Source organism: Eumetopias jubatus, unplaced genomic scaffold (genome assembly GCF_037043125.1).
Source record: "Eumetopias jubatus isolate StellerSeaLion01/CBP00866 unplaced genomic scaffold, mEumJub1_p1.0 scaffold_8, whole genome shotgun sequence".
Classification (NCBI taxonomy): Eukaryota; Metazoa; Chordata; class Mammalia; order Carnivora; family Otariidae; genus Eumetopias; species Eumetopias jubatus.
The window spans coordinates 78,311,017-78,327,031 of record NW_028274814.1 but is presented as its reverse complement, the minus strand read 5'-3'; the positions used below and the strand labels follow the sequence as shown (position 1 = coordinate 78,327,031).

Genomic DNA, 16,015 nt, shown 5'->3' with positions numbered 1-16,015 from the left:
ATTGAAAAGAAAGTTATTGTGCTTCCAATGGATTTGTAAACAAGGGCTCAAGGACTTGTGAGCAAATATATCAGATTGTCACTGGGCTCAAAACTACTTTCTCTAGGAAGTATTCTACATTCTTTCTCTCTGTTCTGAGCTTGAGCTTGTCTTCTACTATGCAGTTCCAAGTTCATAGGTTTATTGATATTTTGCCTTTTAAAATTCACTTCAGTTGTACATAACTGTACATTCTGGATGATGATAAGTCTCTAAGCAGAATCTATGCTAACCAGTTGTATGAATCAGATTTAATAGTCTGTGGCTCTGGTGATGTCACAGAACTTTGGAAACTGCAAAGGACTATTAACATTAGATTTTTAGACTTAGAAGCAATCTGAAGGGTGTTCTAGTTAAGTGTAGTCCAGGATGACAGTGCTAGAACCAGACCCAGCTCTTCTGATTATCAGCAATGCCTGCTATCTTTTCTCACCATATTTGTAAATATTTGAGTGTCTACATGTATTATGCACCAGGCTAAGGGCTAGGGAAATAACTACATCCAAGACAAATATGGGGTGCCTGTGTGGCTCACTCAGTTAAGCATCTAACTCTTGAATTCAGCTCAGGTCTTGATCTCAAGATCACGAGTTCAAGCCCTGCCTTGAGTTCCATGCTGGGGGCCTACTTAAAAAAAAAAAAAAAAGACAAATATGATTCTTTCCCTTTACAAGCCTATATGGAGGAGGCAGACAAACAAATGCAAGCAAATTAATTTATGGCAACCTGTTATAAACAATACGATTAGGTTGCTTTAGATAATGTAATGGGGGAAGGCTCTGAACAGGTATCATTTAAGCTCAAGCCTGAAAGAGATTGAAGTCAGCCAAAATGAATTGGGAAGGGGGAGGGGAGGAGGAAATATCAAGCACAGAGCCTTAATGAAGGCAAGAGCTTGGCAGGATCCACCAGGAACTGACCAAAGGCCAGGGTTAAGATGCTGGCAAATTGAAGCAGTAAAGAGGATTTAGCATAGGTCACAACCTCAAATGCACAGCTGGGCTGACAAAGTAAATGGAAAAACTGGTGAGGTGTAAGAGCTTACCAAGTGATAGGGACTGTGGAAGACTGGAGCACACCCTGCCCCATCTACTGGGCCATATGTCCTTTTTGACCAGTTCTGCCAGATCTTCTATTTAAGAGACGGAAATCTGAATTTTTAAGGTATCCTGATTTTTAAATGTTTATTCAAATTTGTTAAAAATACCGTGAGCCAAACAAAACACAGTATGTTTATTACTAAAACACACTCAATAGGCCCAAGCCACCTCACTGTGCTCTCCTTTTCTTCCTTGCAGATCATCCCAGGACGCAGCCAGTTAGCTTCTTCTCTTTGTAACTACCCACTCTTCCTGCTGGAGTTCAGTTCACCCCAAGCTTGGTTGCTAAGAGGGAAATCAGCTCTTCAGCTTCTCTCATCTTGCTATCACCAAAGACAAATGTGTGTATACACACATACATATGTGTGTACATATACATAGAAACAAGTACATTCTTTTTATTTCCCAAGGTTCTGTTGCAAATCAGTGGGGAAACAAAAAAGGGACAAAAATAACTTGCTTCGGAAAAGTTACCAGGGTACAGAATTCAGCTGTTAATTCTGGCCCCTGACTCTTGCTCAGATAGTAACTGGATGCAGTCTAGGCCTTTACAATTGGGCTCTTATCCTTCAGTGGGGCAGTTTGCAAAACTCAACCCTTCTTTTGAGTTTCCCTTACTTCTCCAATTTAGAGGAAGGGTTCAAGTCCATGAAGGCAGAACTACCCAAACAGTACATATTCCAAGGTTGCAGGAAGGTAACTGGCATTCCTTAATTGTGTGACCTTGGCACGTGACAACTTCTCACCATTTTCTAATCTCAAAAATGCTAACCATATCTTCCTCTGAAGGGCTGCTGTGATGTCAAAAGGAGATACAAGTCTATACGGTGAGTGGCACAGAGTAGGGTAACATTTGACTCAGCCCCATTAAGCAATGATTCCCCCGGGGGTATTTCCTCACAAAGTTTCAGGATATTCCTGTGGTTCTCTATCCACTTTTCTTCAGTATTTGCTCCAGCACACACTAGGCTTCCCACAAAAGTGACTGAGTGAAAACTCCTAGCAGTGGAGGGGCCCCACCCCAACAGAAACACACTTTCAGAAAATGCTGCTACAGGCCTTGGGTTACTGGGCAGCGGTACCTTTCAGACCCCCCTTGGTGCTCTCACATCCTGCCTTGCTGGCCTGGTCCAAAGGGTTCATTTAACCACAGTCAAACTAAAATCTTGGTTGCTCGGAAATGCAGGAACTGTCCTCTCAACCACGGAGCTGAAAGGAGACGGCTGTTTAGTTTTAGAGCAAGCACTCTGAGGCCCCAAAGATCCCGCCTCCTTCCACGGGGTGAGCCTATCAACGTTCCTCTAGCGATGAGCGGCAGCTCCCTAGGAGCCAATGAACTCCGCTCGCTGGAAGAAACCCGCCCATCCCTTGTGTCGTCAGTTGGTCTCGGGTAGATAGAACCAGCACCTGTGCTTCCTCGTTGCAAGCTTGTTGGAAGGTGTTTGCGTTAAAGTTGACTTGAGTCCGGACCTTAAAGGGGAGGGAGCAGAGGGGGCCGGGGCCCTTTAAAACGAGGCGTGTGGTGCCTGCCCCTTTAAGGCGTCCGGACGACTGAATCTGAGCTCCAGATTACCCCGAGTTTCCGTCGCAGGCTGCGAGGAGAGGCTCCTTGGTTGGGTCCGGGTGCTTGGCGGCGGCGGCTTTATCCCCGCTCGTCCTCCCCGGGCCCGGAGACACCCCCGCCCCAGTCATGCTGAGCAGAGTATGGAAGCAGCTGACTACGAAGTGCTATCCGTGCGAGAGCAGCTCTTCCATGAGAGGGTTCGCGAGTGCATTGTGAGTACGGGACCCGGGCAGGGAAGGGTAAATAGGACCAAGCGGGAGAGAAGCACCGGTGTCGCGGGAGAGGGAGAAGTTCGGGTTGGAGTGCTACCACCCGGGCTCAGAGCGCCGTCAGGGCCTGCGTGGCCCAGGGGCGAGCGACGAATGGTCCCGGCCTGGTGAACCTCTAGATCGGATCAGTTGGGTAGTTGCGCGATAAACAAAGCCGCGGGTCGGTTTCCTTTCCTCCCTTCTACACGCCCCTCCCCGCGCCCGACCTCCAGTCCCCCACCCCTGCGGGGCTTCAGGGCGTGGGTCTGCGAGTCTAGTGATTTTGATCGCAATCGGATAGTCTGAGAGGGATGGGTTTAATTGGGGGAGACCCCACAAACTCCGCTGATGTTTGACGAAAGGGAGAAGTCCAAACACTGAACTAGGTTCCAAAAAAGACTTGGTAGGTGTAGGGGTGGCATGCCAGAGGAACGGGGCACTTTGGTGGGTCTTCCAGTTTGGAAGAAAGGACTCTTGTGGGATGGATTCTACTGTGTAGAGATGGAGAACAACTAAGTTATCCCCTTACCCCCGCATTGGTGCTTGTTGGAACCCCCCCCCCCCGCCTCGCCCCCCCGCAACGAGGTTCATAGCTCCCCAGCCATTCAGGGATTTCCCCTGTGAGTGGTCCTTCCTCCCCAGTGCTCCAGAGGGCAGCAGGCTGCGTTCCCTACTCCCCCACTACCACCTTGAGCAGCCCCTGAACCTGCCACACAGCGATGGACTCCTCACTTCTGGGCCCCAGGGAAACCCCGGGGGAACTTAGGGAGCTGCATCTTCCTCAGGCCTGCTTTCAATTCTCATCTCTCCCCTCTTTCATCAGAGTTCCCCAGAGTAGCCCTCACCCCCAAACACTAAATGGAAGGCAAAAAGGAAATGTTTGGAAGAATAGAAGTGTTAATGAATAGGGGGACCCACTGATGGGGTCATCTTTATTTTTCTCAGTCTGCAGCCTCAGACTGGAGGAGGGGTAAAGTGAACCACCACATAACTAGGTCTGCTCTTATCTGCGAGGACTGAAAAGTAGGGAATGTACCAGTCCATGTGTGGAACTCCAGATTAACTTTCCTTGTGTGATCCTTAGTGGATAGTCCCACATGGTGAGGTTGGGTATGTTGTGGAGACAGGACCAGGCCTTGAAACATTGTAGGGACAGAGGCCCACGTTCCTAGAGAACAGGGAGGAATGAGACCTTGGACAGAGAAGCAGCCTCCTTGATGTCTCCCCCATCCTTTAGTCCTATTAGCTGAGGACATCAGTGCTGGCCAAGGGCAGCCTGAAGGCTTCTGGTGCCTCCCCCACCTGGCTCCCATCCCCTGCGCTAGAGAATGACCTAGCCTCTGCTGGAACTGCGTGGAGCTCCAGCCTGACCTTTTGAGCCCTCCCACCTTCCTGGCTATTACGCAAGCCCAAGGGCAGAGGGAGTGTCAGGCAGTAGAAATCTTCAGTACAGGGGTAACTCATTCTACTCCACTTCCCTAATGTTAAAAGCTAAAATTTTCTAGACTCATCACTCTCCTTGGGTTTCTTTGACATCTTCCTTCCATGTATAGATATAGATAACATGTGTAGATTCCCTGTGGGGTGAGCTCCTCTTGGAGACTGGAGGACCCAGGAGACTGATCCTGCTTTCTTAGCTTACTTTATTTATTGTTTTTTTTAAAAGATTTCCTTTATTTATTTGAATGAGAGAGAGCAAGACAGAAAGCAGGAGTGGGGGTGGGGAGGGGCAGAGGAGAGGGAGAAGCATACTCCCTGCTGAGCAAGGAGCTGGCTGTGGGGGCTTGATCCCAGGACGCTGGGATCATGACCTGAGCCAAAGGAATTACTTAACCAACTGAGCCACCCAGGTGCCCCTCTTGGCTTACTTTAAAAGCAATAACATGGCGGGGTGCCTGGCTGGCTCTGCAGCTCTTTATCTCGGAATTGTGAGTTTGAGGCTCATGTTGGGTGTAGAGATTACTTAAATAAATTAATTTAAAAAAATAAAGATAAATGCAATAACGTCTCAAGACTCTCTGGTGCTGATTGTAGAGCCAGGCTGACCAGCGGCTCCTCCCTTAGGCAACAGCAGCTTACTTGGGGCAGGGTAGGGATACATGCATGTGCAGACTAACCTGGCCAAGTCCTGCCATGACTACGGATTGGAGGGCCAGTTGCCCAGGGGTATGGGACAGCCTGGCTCTGGAGTTGGAAGTCACCTGAATAGGGACCAGGAATCGACCGTCTTTATTTTTTTTATTTTATTTTTTTAAGATTTTATTTATTTATTTGACAGAGAGAGACACAGCGAGAGAGGGAACACAGCAGGGGGAGTGGGAGAGGGAGAAGCAGGCTCACCGAGGAGCAGGGAGCCCAATGCAGGCCTCGATCCCAGGACCCTGGGAACATGACCTGAGCCGAAGGCAGACGCTTAACGACTGAGCCACCCAGGTGCCCCAAGACTATTTCTTGATAGGAGAAATACCATGTACCTATAGGAATGAGAGAAATGGTTAGAAATTTGAAAATGCTCATGGTAGATTGTCTTTGGTTTCATATTCAAAGGGCAATGAATCTAATTCACCATATTAATAGAATTAAAAACCGCCCATACGATCATCTCAATAGATGCATGCAGAAAAAGAATTTGACAAAATCCAACATCCATTAATTAAAAAAAAAAAAACTTTCAGCAAACCACGATAGTAGTTTGAAGTTCTCATTATCAGAAAAAAATTTTTAAGTGTATATGGTGACAGATATTAACTAGATTTATTGTGGTGATCTCTCTGCAATATATACGAATATCAAATCATTATGTTGGTACGTGTGTATGTGTGTGTCTAGGAGTTTTCTCTGCCTATTTACCAACCAGGGTTCAGCTGAAGCTGTTTTCTCCCGGAAAAAAACTTCATAGGGCTGGACATAGTGCTGTTTCCCCATCCTCTGTCTGATGCTTCTTAGAGGCCCCTGAGGGCCCTGACTAGAAGGAAATGCTGGGGAGAAAGATTGAACTCCTAGAAGTATGGAGTCTTGTTTTGGGAAAGTGACCCCATAGAATTACCAGAGAGGCCACTGGGGCTCAGGAATGTGCTGGGGACAGAGCTTCTCATTCCAGCTCACACTCTGCCACAGATCTCAACACTTCTGTTTGCGACACTCTACATCCTCTGCCACATCGCTCTGACCCACTTCAAGAAGCCTGCTGAGTTCACCACAGGTACCTGTGACTGCCCTCCCTTTTCCCTGCTCTCTGCCAGTGTTCCTGTTGCCATGCGACCAACCTCAGGGGAGTGGGCCCATGGTGCTTGCTGGGAAAGGAAAGGTGGCTGTTCTGGAGCCTTTGCCTCTTCTGCTTCGCTTCTTCCACAGGCTGGGGCGAGGTGGTAGAGTGGAAAGTCTAGACAGAAGGATCTGCAACTAATAAAGCCCCTGGGCAAGTCATGTAACTTCCCTCAGTTCCATCCTCTACAAAATGGGCCTAATTGTCTCTAACCAGTTCATTGACCTTGTGTGGACCAAATGAGATGGTTAACATGAAAGCCCTCTGTGAACCTAAAATGATCAGCTACAGGGTGAACGTAATCATGGGCACAAGCTCTGTCCTCTCCTCTACTAGTGCACTCACACCCAGGAACAGAGACCTATCTGACCACTGGGGCCTCCCAGGACATGGTGATGGTAGCCTTTCTCTTTATAGAGAGCGTAAGTGTGCTCAGATTGGAGCTTTCCTTCCTGTAGGCATTGTGCGATTTGGGGGGACACATTTGCCCCCATTCCTAGCCCAGCCTGTCCAGATCATCCTGTTCTGGCCCTAGTCTTTCCTCCCCTCCAGAAGACTTCATGAACCCCCACCCAAGAAGGCAGCTACTCCTCAGTATAATTCTCCCAAGGACTTTCTCTGTGTATCTCCCCCCGTCCCCCGTCTCATTTCCCTTTGCTGCCCCCAGTCACCAATGTAATCAGCCTCCTAGACCAGTTGTTCCTGATATTTTCAGCTGACAAAGAGAAACCTACACTGAGAGAGATCATGGGGAGAGAGGGAAGTGAGAGAATTTCTGACCTCTACTCTTTCTACCTGGGACCACAGATCTTGAAGCTGCCACCTTAGGCAGAGAATAGGTTGTGGGGTTCATAGTGTGAACTCTCCCGGAGCCTAAGTCCAGCTCTGCCTCTGTGGCCCAGGCCCTTCTTCAGGGGGCAGGGAGGGGGGCAGGAGGGAACACTGCAGGACAGATGATCCCAGAGCTGCCCACTGATGTCTTGCCTCTTCCCCATGCCTCTCCCTCTCTCTCTCTCTCTCTCTCTCTCTCGTAGTGGACGATGAAGATGCCACAGTCAACAAGATTGCGTAAGTGTTGCTGACCCAGCTCCTGGCACTAGGAGCCTTTGGAAGCTGGGATCTAGTGAGACTCCTGGAGCTGGGGGGAGAGTGGGGTGTCATACAGTGAAGAGAGTGTTCCTGCATTTCTGGCTTCTTCCGGCTTTATCTCACCCTGGGGACGCTTGAAAAAGTTGTTGTTCCTGTCTCCCTGGTTAGGCCAGGAGTTTCTGGGAGCCTCTTGGCCAGGAACTGTGAGCTAGGGCCTGAGTCACCGGAAATGGTTCCAGCTTGGCTTCACCTCCCAGTGGTCATCAGGGAAGGAGTGGGTCAGGGATGTAGACCAATGGACTAGAGCAGCGATGTGGAAGGTGGGACCCTCAAGGGCAGGGTGGGCTTGGTTCTGACAGGATGGCCCTTGCTCCAGGCTGTTATTATTCATTAGCACATATAAGGAAAATATAGAGATGACCCCTCCGGTCAACAGATTAAAAGAAGGCAACCTTCCCCCCTTGGTGGACCAACTAAGTAAAAATGTCTCTTCTTTTCACCTGAGGCAGTCCTGGACACAGGCCTTGGCTCTGAAGCTGGGTTTCAGGTCCTTCCTTTCCCCCTTTGCCTAGTGCCTTCATGCAGGGCCTGGCCATATGGGGTGACCCTGCTCTTATTTGGGCTAGAGAAGGCAAGCTCAGAAATCCATATCTCTGAGCAGAGAAGAGAAACCCCTTAGCTTGGCATGCCTGTGCACCTGGCAGACATGTGTAAGAGGACCATATTCCAGGGGATAGTTCTGGGCAAGTGTCATGACCCATGGCATGAATGCCTAAGGTGTGCCCATCCCTGGTGCCAAGGCTTCCCTGGAGGGGAGGTTTAAGGGACAGTCGGGAGATCCTTAGCTGGATGGCTCCTTCCCTCGGTCTGTCACTGCTACAGGTAGGTCCAGGACGAGGGGGGATGAGCAGGGCTTCTTGGGCCCAGGGAAGCGAGTGTCTGAGCTAAGCAAGGGCACGACCATTCTCCGCCCAGGCTCGAGCTCTGCACCTTTACCCTGGCGGTCGCCCTGGGTGCTGTCCTGCTTCTGCCCTTCTCCATTATCAGCAATGAGGTGCTCCTCTCACTGCCTCGGAACTACTATATCCAGTGGCTCAACGGCTCCCTCATCCATGGTACGTGGCTCCTGGCTGCAACTTGGGGTGGTGATAGGGAACAGACTAGGTTCATGCAGACACAGGCAGCCTCGGCTAATTAGTCGTATATCACCTTGCCCCCTCCTCCACCACATGGTCGGTCCCCAGTAGGTGTCTACCCTCCCCCTACTCCATCCCTGCCACTGACCACCCCTGCTTTCCCTTTTTTGCCCTAGGCCTCTGGAACTTCGTTTTTCTCTTCTCCAACCTGTCCCTCATCTTCCTCATGCCCTTTGCATACTTCTTCACTGAGTCTGAGGGCTTCACTGGCTCCAGAAAGGTGAGTGGGGGATATATCAGTCAATCTAGGCAGGAAACAGAAGTCCACTCAGATGGTTCAACTGAAGAGATTTATTTTTTTTTTTAATTTTTAATTTTTGGGGGAGGGGGAGGGGCAGAGGGAAGGCGATAGTCTTAAGCAGGCTCCACTCCCAGTGCAGAGCCTGACGCGGGGCTCCATCTCACAACCCTAAGATCATGACCTGAGCTGAAAGGAAGAGTCCACCGCTTAACTGACTGAGCCACCCAGGCGCCCCACTGAAGAGATTTTAACAAAGACTATTTGCAGAGGTTTAGTCAGAGTTAAGGGGATCAACAAGGAATTTGAGGTGCTACTGTCAGCAGGAAGTCATTACCACCCTTGGGCCTGTGGGAGCAAAAGGAAGAAATAGTTTCTGGAACCCATTGATAGTTGAAGCTGGGAGGTGCTTCACAGCTACTGCCCAAACCATAGTGACAAAGGTTGAAGGAAACTGAAGAAATACCCTGATCCCTCTCTCTTCCTACTTTCCACTCTCCTGCCTGTCCTCACTGGGCAAGCGGAACCAGAGGGCAAAGAGCTTGTGTGATGCAGCCCTCAGGGGTCAGCCTCCCACAGCAAGGCAGGATAGGGAAGAAATTTGGGGAGGGGGGGTTGCACATGAAGACTATACTGTATAAGGAATGGCCCTAGATGTAGGGTAGGAAGACAGAGTGATTTGGCAGAGTGAGAGGGAGACGCCCTTCCCTGTCTCCTGAATCTAGTCCTCTCTGGTTTCCCCAGCCAGGCTGCCATCCCGTGTCTCCTTCCTTCCCCTGATGTTGATCCTGCCCCTTACCTGTTGCCTCCTCCTATAGGGTGTCCTGGGCCGGGTCTACGAGACGGTGGTGATGTTGATACTTCTCACCCTACTGGTGCTGGGCATGGTATGGGTGGCATCAGCCATTGTGGACAACAAGGCCAGCAGGGAGTCACTCTATGGTGAGAGGGCCGGCTTCCTCCCCACCCTCCAGGCTGAGTGGCTCTGCAGTTCGTTGATGGGTTTCCCTGCCTGGAACAACTGTATCCCTCTAAAGTGGAGAAGGTTGGGACTGTGTTTCTTAGACAGAAGTTTCAAACTGATGGATGTCAGGCCAAGTCCAACCTGCAGAAATGATCCATTGAGCCCATGCAATGATTAAAAATATAAATGAGTCTGTTGCTGACATGCAAAACTTGGGAGATTTCACATTAATATCCAGATTTGTGGCTTTACCTGACAAAGTTGAGGATCTGGCCACACTAGACCCCTAGGAGATTGGGCCTAATAGCAGTTGTGTTCCTTTTTTTTTTAATCTTATTTTTAAAAGATTTTATTTATTTATTTATTTATTTATTTGAGAGAGAGAGAGAGAGGGTGAGAGAGCATGAATGGGGGGTGGGAGGGGCGAGGGAGAGGGAGAAGCAGCTTTCCCACTGAGCAGGGAGTCCGATGCAGTCTTTGATCCCAGGACATGACCTGAACTGAAGGCAGATGCTTAACTGACCAAGCCACCCGGGTGCTCCTGTTCTTTATGTATGGCTTAGTGGGCCTCCAGTTTGCTGTAGCCCCACTGCTCCCTCTTCTGCTGACACTGGCCCGGCTTTCCTCATTCACATTACTTGCCTAACCCCTGTGGGCTTATGTGTGGTGTCCTTCCTAGTGTCTGAGGCCCATCAGCCTCCAGGAAGCTGGAAGAGAGACCAGCTGACATACTTCTTTTTTACCCTTAGACTTCTGGGAGTACTACCTCCCCTACCTCTACTCCTGTATTTCATTTCTTGGGGTCCTGCTGCTCCTGGGTGAGTGTTCAGGGCCTTGGAGGGAATGGGTAAGGTCCGTGGATCAAAGTAACCAGGGTGGAAGGAGAGGGAATGGAAGGGTGGGTAGGGGAAGTGGTGGAGAGAAGGGTCTGGCAGGTAACCGGCTCCTGTCCCCACAGTGTGTACTCCACTAGGTCTCGCCCGCATGTTCTCAGTCACTGGGAAGCTACTGGTCAAGCCTCGGGTATGTAGTGCTCTTTGCCCTTCGACTCCTGCAAAGCTGGAGCCAAACAGTGAAGCTACCCTACAGTTGTGTAGTACACACCTTGCGGAAGGCCACAGCCTTTGCTGCCTCCCGTATCCTTCACCCCCATCATCTGGGGCTGGTCACCGGACATGCAAGGCAGAGCAAATGGCAGTTGGGAGGGACTGGATAAAGCTTCTGGCCACAGGGTGGTGAATGAGGGTTAGGGGAAGGAATGAGACTGTGGAGCCTAGGATGAGCAGGGGTCTCCTGGGGCCCCTGGGATCAGGGAGCCTCTGACAGGTAGTCCCTCTCTTTCCCCTGTCCCCAGCTGCTAGAAGACCTGGAGGAGCAGCTGCACTGCTCAGCCTTTGAGGAGGCAGCTTTAACCCGCAGGATTTGTAGTAAGTCGTGGTTCTCGCCAGCTGGGTTGAGGGCCATGGCTTGGGTGGGGGCTGCAGGACCGGAGGGCAGCCCCATCTTCTCTGCCCTCAGATCCTACCTCCTGCTGGCTGCATTTGGATATGGAGCTGCTGCACAGACAGGTCCTAGCTCTGCAGACACAGAGGGTCCTGCTGGGTATGTAGGTGGGGAGGGATTGGGATACCTGCGTTTCCCCAAGGAGGGTAGCCTGTCATTCCTGGCCCTTGCTAACAGCTTCCCATCCCTGTACAGAGAAGCGGCAGAAGGCCTCAGCCTGGCAGCGGAACCTGGGCTACCCCCTGGCTATGCTGTGCTTGCTGGTGCTGACGGTAGGTGTCCCATTCCTGGTGGAGGCGAGGAATAGTAGGCTCTTGACTACTTTAGGTCCTCTTAGGGAAGAGGGAGGAGATGCAGGGACCCGGTTATCAGTGATAATAGTAGTTGCCTCTCACTGATTGCCTACTTTGGGTCCTGCCCTGTACTGAGCACATTGATCCCATTTTGTAGGTGAAGAAACAGGAGTGAAGGAGTTTGCCTAAGGTCATACATGGCCACTGAGTAGTTACACAGGTTTTCTCTGGGGTGAATATAAGGGTGGAAATCAGTCCATCCCTCCACTTGCCATGTTCTGGACTTGGAAATAACTCTTATCGATCTGGGGGAGGAGGTACATTTTTCTATTCAAACTTTTTGCAATCCTTCCACCCCGAAAGGGTATCTTACAATAGCCTCAAAGGTGCTCTGTTGCTAGCAATAACCTTGAAGAGGTCCCACAGAGCTAATGGGAAACAAAATGTTGGACCAGAGTGTCTGCTCTTAACATTCAACTCTGAATACAGCTGTGGGCTGGGGCAGGAATGGGAGTCCGTGACCTTGCTTCCCATAGGGCCTCTCTGTACTCATTGTGGCCATCCACATCCTGGAGCTGCTCATCGATGAGGCTGCCATGCCCCGGGGCATGCAGGTACTGGGCTGCATATCTTTTGGGGAGGGCTTAAGAAAGGCTGGGGTGAGAGACCGAAACTGAGGCCAGAGGGAAGGCTGGGTGCTGGGTGTTGGGTGGTGCTCCTGGTTGGGAGTATTCCATAGTGACACCACTCCATCTCTCAGGATGCCTCCCTGGGCCAGGTCTCCTTCTCCAAGCTGGGCTCTTTTGGTGCCGTCATTCAGGTTGTACTCATCTTGTATCCTTCTGGAAATCCACTATTGCCTCTGTTCACTGAACCTGTCTCCTGGGACTGTGGTGGGAATGATGGGGAAGGGGGCAAGTCTTCACCCACCCTGGGGTTCAGGAAGAAGGAAAAGACTTCATTTGAAAGGAGGTTTAGGGGAGAGGTCCATTCTCTTTGAGATGAGGCATTAATCCTTGGGGGCTGGCCAGTTCTTCCTTAACCTAGTGGCAGTTACCTGATGGTATCCTCAGTTGTGGGATTCTACAGCTCTCCATTCTTCCGGAGCCTGCGGCCCAGGTGGCACGACACAGCCATGACGCAGGTAGCTGTGCGGGAATAAAGGAAGCCTCCTGGGGGCAGCATGGATGCTAGGTGCTGGCAGCTCTGCTACCCTCACCTCCCCTTTCCTTACTCCCACCTAGATAATTGGGAACTGTGTTTGTCTCCTGGTCCTAAGCTCAGCACTTCCTGTCTTTTCTCGAACCCTGGGTAAGTAGCAAAAGGAGGTAAGGGAATTGGCTTTTCTGAGTACCTACTGGTGCTAAGCATACATTTTATATACATGCTCTCTTTAATCCCCACAACAAACCTATGTGGAGGTATTACCCCCATTATACAGATGGAGAAATTGAGGCTCTGTAAAATGCCTGTGTTGAGCTTCAGAATAGTGTTGCTTCAAAGCTCATACTTTTCCATTAGGTGTATCCCACACCCTCCCCTATTTACTTTCATTTTTTTGGTGGAGAAGCACCACTTTCCCCCAAATCTTCGTCTGAGCTGGATCCTCTAATAAACATTCTCATTTTATAAAGACAAGAAACGGAGAAGCTAATCAATTTACCTAGTTATATAGCTCACTTGAAGCAAGGCCAAGTCAGACTAGAACCCTTGTCTCTTAAACACGAGTCCAGTGCTTTTTCCGCACACTGGGACATCAGATAATACACTCAGTCCTTCTCCCATCTTTAGAGCTATCATCTAGAGTTGCCTGGTAAAAATGTTCAAAAGTGTAATAGTTCTCCCCAGGGTAGTATGGGAGCTCCCCCTTCACCACATCATGAACCATCAGCTCTGTTTGGTTCTTCAGTCATACTGTCTCCACTGTGCCATTGTCCTTATGCCCTGGGGATTCAGTAGGAAACTAGGCTTGTGGGTCCGCTAGTTCATTCCTTTAGGTCGGATGCAGGTAAGAATATTTTTGAAGTGGGGGATGGCCCCAAAATTTGGACTTGTGATGACATTATTATGATGATTAAGGAGTCAAGTGTCAAAATAGTGCCTGGCACATATAGTGCTTTATATGTGTTGTTTCATTTCATTCTCACAGTCCCATTATTTTCTCTATAGTTAAGGAAACCTAGGCACAAAAATTTATGGAAGCTGCTGCAGATCACACAATTAGTTAGGGGTGGAGTTTGGATCTGAACCAAAGCAGCCTGATCAGAGTCGGAGCTCTTAGCCTCCACACTGGGTGACCAGCTTTTAGGTTCCTGGCCCAGGAACAAGTAGCAGGCCCAGGGAGCTCCTCGGGACACATGGAGCCAGAAGGGGTGCCCCACTGGAGGAGAAGATGCTGAACTCTGGAAGGGAAGTTGGAGCAAGCCTAGCTGCTGACACTCTCTTCAACAGCCATAACTCCCTCTGAGACAAGCTGGGAAGTAGGAATAACTAATACATTGGAAAGGCCAACCTATCAATTGCACTGTTGAGATGTGGCCACTAGGAGGCAGCAGAAAACTGGGGTCTGAGCCAGGGAGGAGCTGGGGAGCCCACTCCCATGCTGGCCTTTGTACTTCAGGGCTCACTCGCTTTGACCTGCTGGGTGACTTTGGACGCTTCAACTGGCTGGGCAATTTCTACATCGTGTTCCTATACAACGCAGCCTTCGCGGGCCTCACCACTCTCTGTCTGGTGAAGACCTTTACCGCGGCTGTGCGGGCAGAGCTGATCCGGGCCTTTGGTGAGAGGGAATGGGGGTGCAGGCTAATGGGGTGGTTGTGAGGTGGGGCCCTCTGGAACCATGGTCATCCAAGCAGGAGAGATGGCATGCTCTCTGCTTTGTTTGTAATGTTCCTCATATACCCATTCTGTGGCTTGGTTGTCTTATCCCTGAGACTGGACCTATGCCCTGCTTTTGACTGCCCACCCTCCCTCTTCTCCAGGGCTGGACAGATTGCCATTGCCTGTCTCCGGTTTTCCCCGGGCATCTCGGAAGACCCAGCACCAATGACTTCCAGCTGGGGGTGGGAGGGAGAAAACTGGATACTGCCATCTGCTGCCCAGGCCTGGAGGGGCGCCCAGGGGTGGGTGGACCTTAGGACCTGGAATCTGAGAGGGTGGTAGAGGGGAGCTGAGCTGTCTGCACTGTTGCATAATCTGAGCCAGAGTTTGGGACCAAGCCCCCCTGCTTTTCCAAATTTAACTGTGGGCCTCAGCATGGGGTGGGGCTGGTGACTGGGTCTGGTTCCTGGTCCCAAATCTGTTTACACATCAATCTGCCTCACTGCTGTTCAGGGCCATGCCCGTAGCCATGTTTACATGATTTGATGTGCAATAGGGTGGGGTGGGGACGGGAGAAACTGAGCTGGAGGTAGACTTGGGAGGCAGATTGTCTCCCTTGCCTCTGGCCCAGCAGAGCCTAAACACTGTACTATCCTGGAGGGGCTTTGGACCATCAGAGAGACAAGGGCGTAGGGAAGAAGAGACCACAACCATCAGCAATAAAGTTGATCCCAGGGTTTGCTTTGGTTTTTTAAAGGGCCTGTCTTTGTGTCTGTTGAACAGCCTTATTCCCACCAATTCTGAGTCTACCAACTGAGAAAAACAGAGGGATCCTGCCTCCCATCCTTTCTCTTCTCCTCCATCTGCATTCTTAGTATCTTTTAGAGACTTGGGTCTAGTGTTAGGTCATACAATTAGGCAGTGGGAGACTCCTCCTCCTTTAGCCTTGCTTAAAGCTGGCTGGTCCCCTGACTCTTCCTTATACTCATGCCTTATTTCTGTGCCTTGGTTATTGGGGTTAGGTGGGCATGGGTGTAGGAATAGGATAACTTCCCCTATATGCACACAACATCCTCAGCCCTGTCCTCCCTAACTTGGGTTTGACCTAAAGTGAAGGAAGGCTGACTGACACGGGTTTGTGATTCTCAGAAAAGAACATAACTCCATCTTTCCGGAAGCTATCAGTGCCTAGAACACTGTGCAAGCATCCCTGCTGTGTTGGGGGTAGGGACAAAGTTTCTGCTCAAGGTGACACAGATTGTGCATTGTGCAACTTCTAGGGAGCACCAATCACCTTGTAGGCTTATATATAGTTACTACGACTGTTTTCTTGCAAATGGCAGTTAGGTGTCTGGAGGAAGGAACACTTTTTTCTAATGTACACAAAGTTGCTACAAGTGCTAGCCATGGAGCTGAGGGAGGGGGGATTATTGAACACCAAAAAAAGTGTGGATGCCACAAATACTTTGCTGAGCACCCTACTATAGGTCAGGTACTTAGCCATGGGGATTCATGGTAAACAGTTTTTGTATTTAAGAATTGCTTTGTCTCGTAAGGGTGACATAATTCTAATACCACAATGGTTGTCAGTTAATTACTGGTTCTCAGGGAAACAGGTGGGCAGTGTCAGGACATCAGGGAAGCCTTCTTAGAGAAAGTGATTTTTTTTTTTTTTAAGATTTTATTTGACAGC

General features: G+C 50.1%; 1 protein-coding gene across 2 annotated transcripts; it reads left to right on the top strand.

The window, feature by feature from the left end:
• Positions 1–2,519: 2,519 nt before the first annotated feature.
• On the top strand, positions 2,520–15,078 carry LMBR1L (limb development membrane protein 1 like). 2 transcript variants are annotated; one of them, XM_028125500.2, is made up of 17 exons: positions 2,520–2,915; positions 6,069–6,153; positions 7,251–7,284; positions 8,281–8,420; positions 8,618–8,721; positions 9,558–9,681; positions 10,453–10,521; positions 10,662–10,726; positions 11,058–11,130; positions 11,222–11,305; positions 11,402–11,478; positions 12,036–12,113; positions 12,260–12,333; positions 12,553–12,643; positions 12,744–12,810; positions 14,120–14,281; positions 14,484–15,078. In XM_028125500.2, exons 1-17 carry the CDS (start codon positions 2,844–2,846, stop codon positions 14,549–14,551), a joined length of 1,467 nt encoding a protein of 488 aa, XP_027981301.1. In that variant the 5' UTR covers positions 2,520–2,843; the 3' UTR covers positions 14,552–15,078. The 2 variants fall into 2 exon arrangements, with proteins under 2 accessions (XP_027981301.1, XP_027981302.1); XM_028125501.1 differs by lacking the exons at positions 2,520–2,915; positions 8,281–8,420.
• Positions 15,079–16,015: the final 937 nt, after the last annotated feature.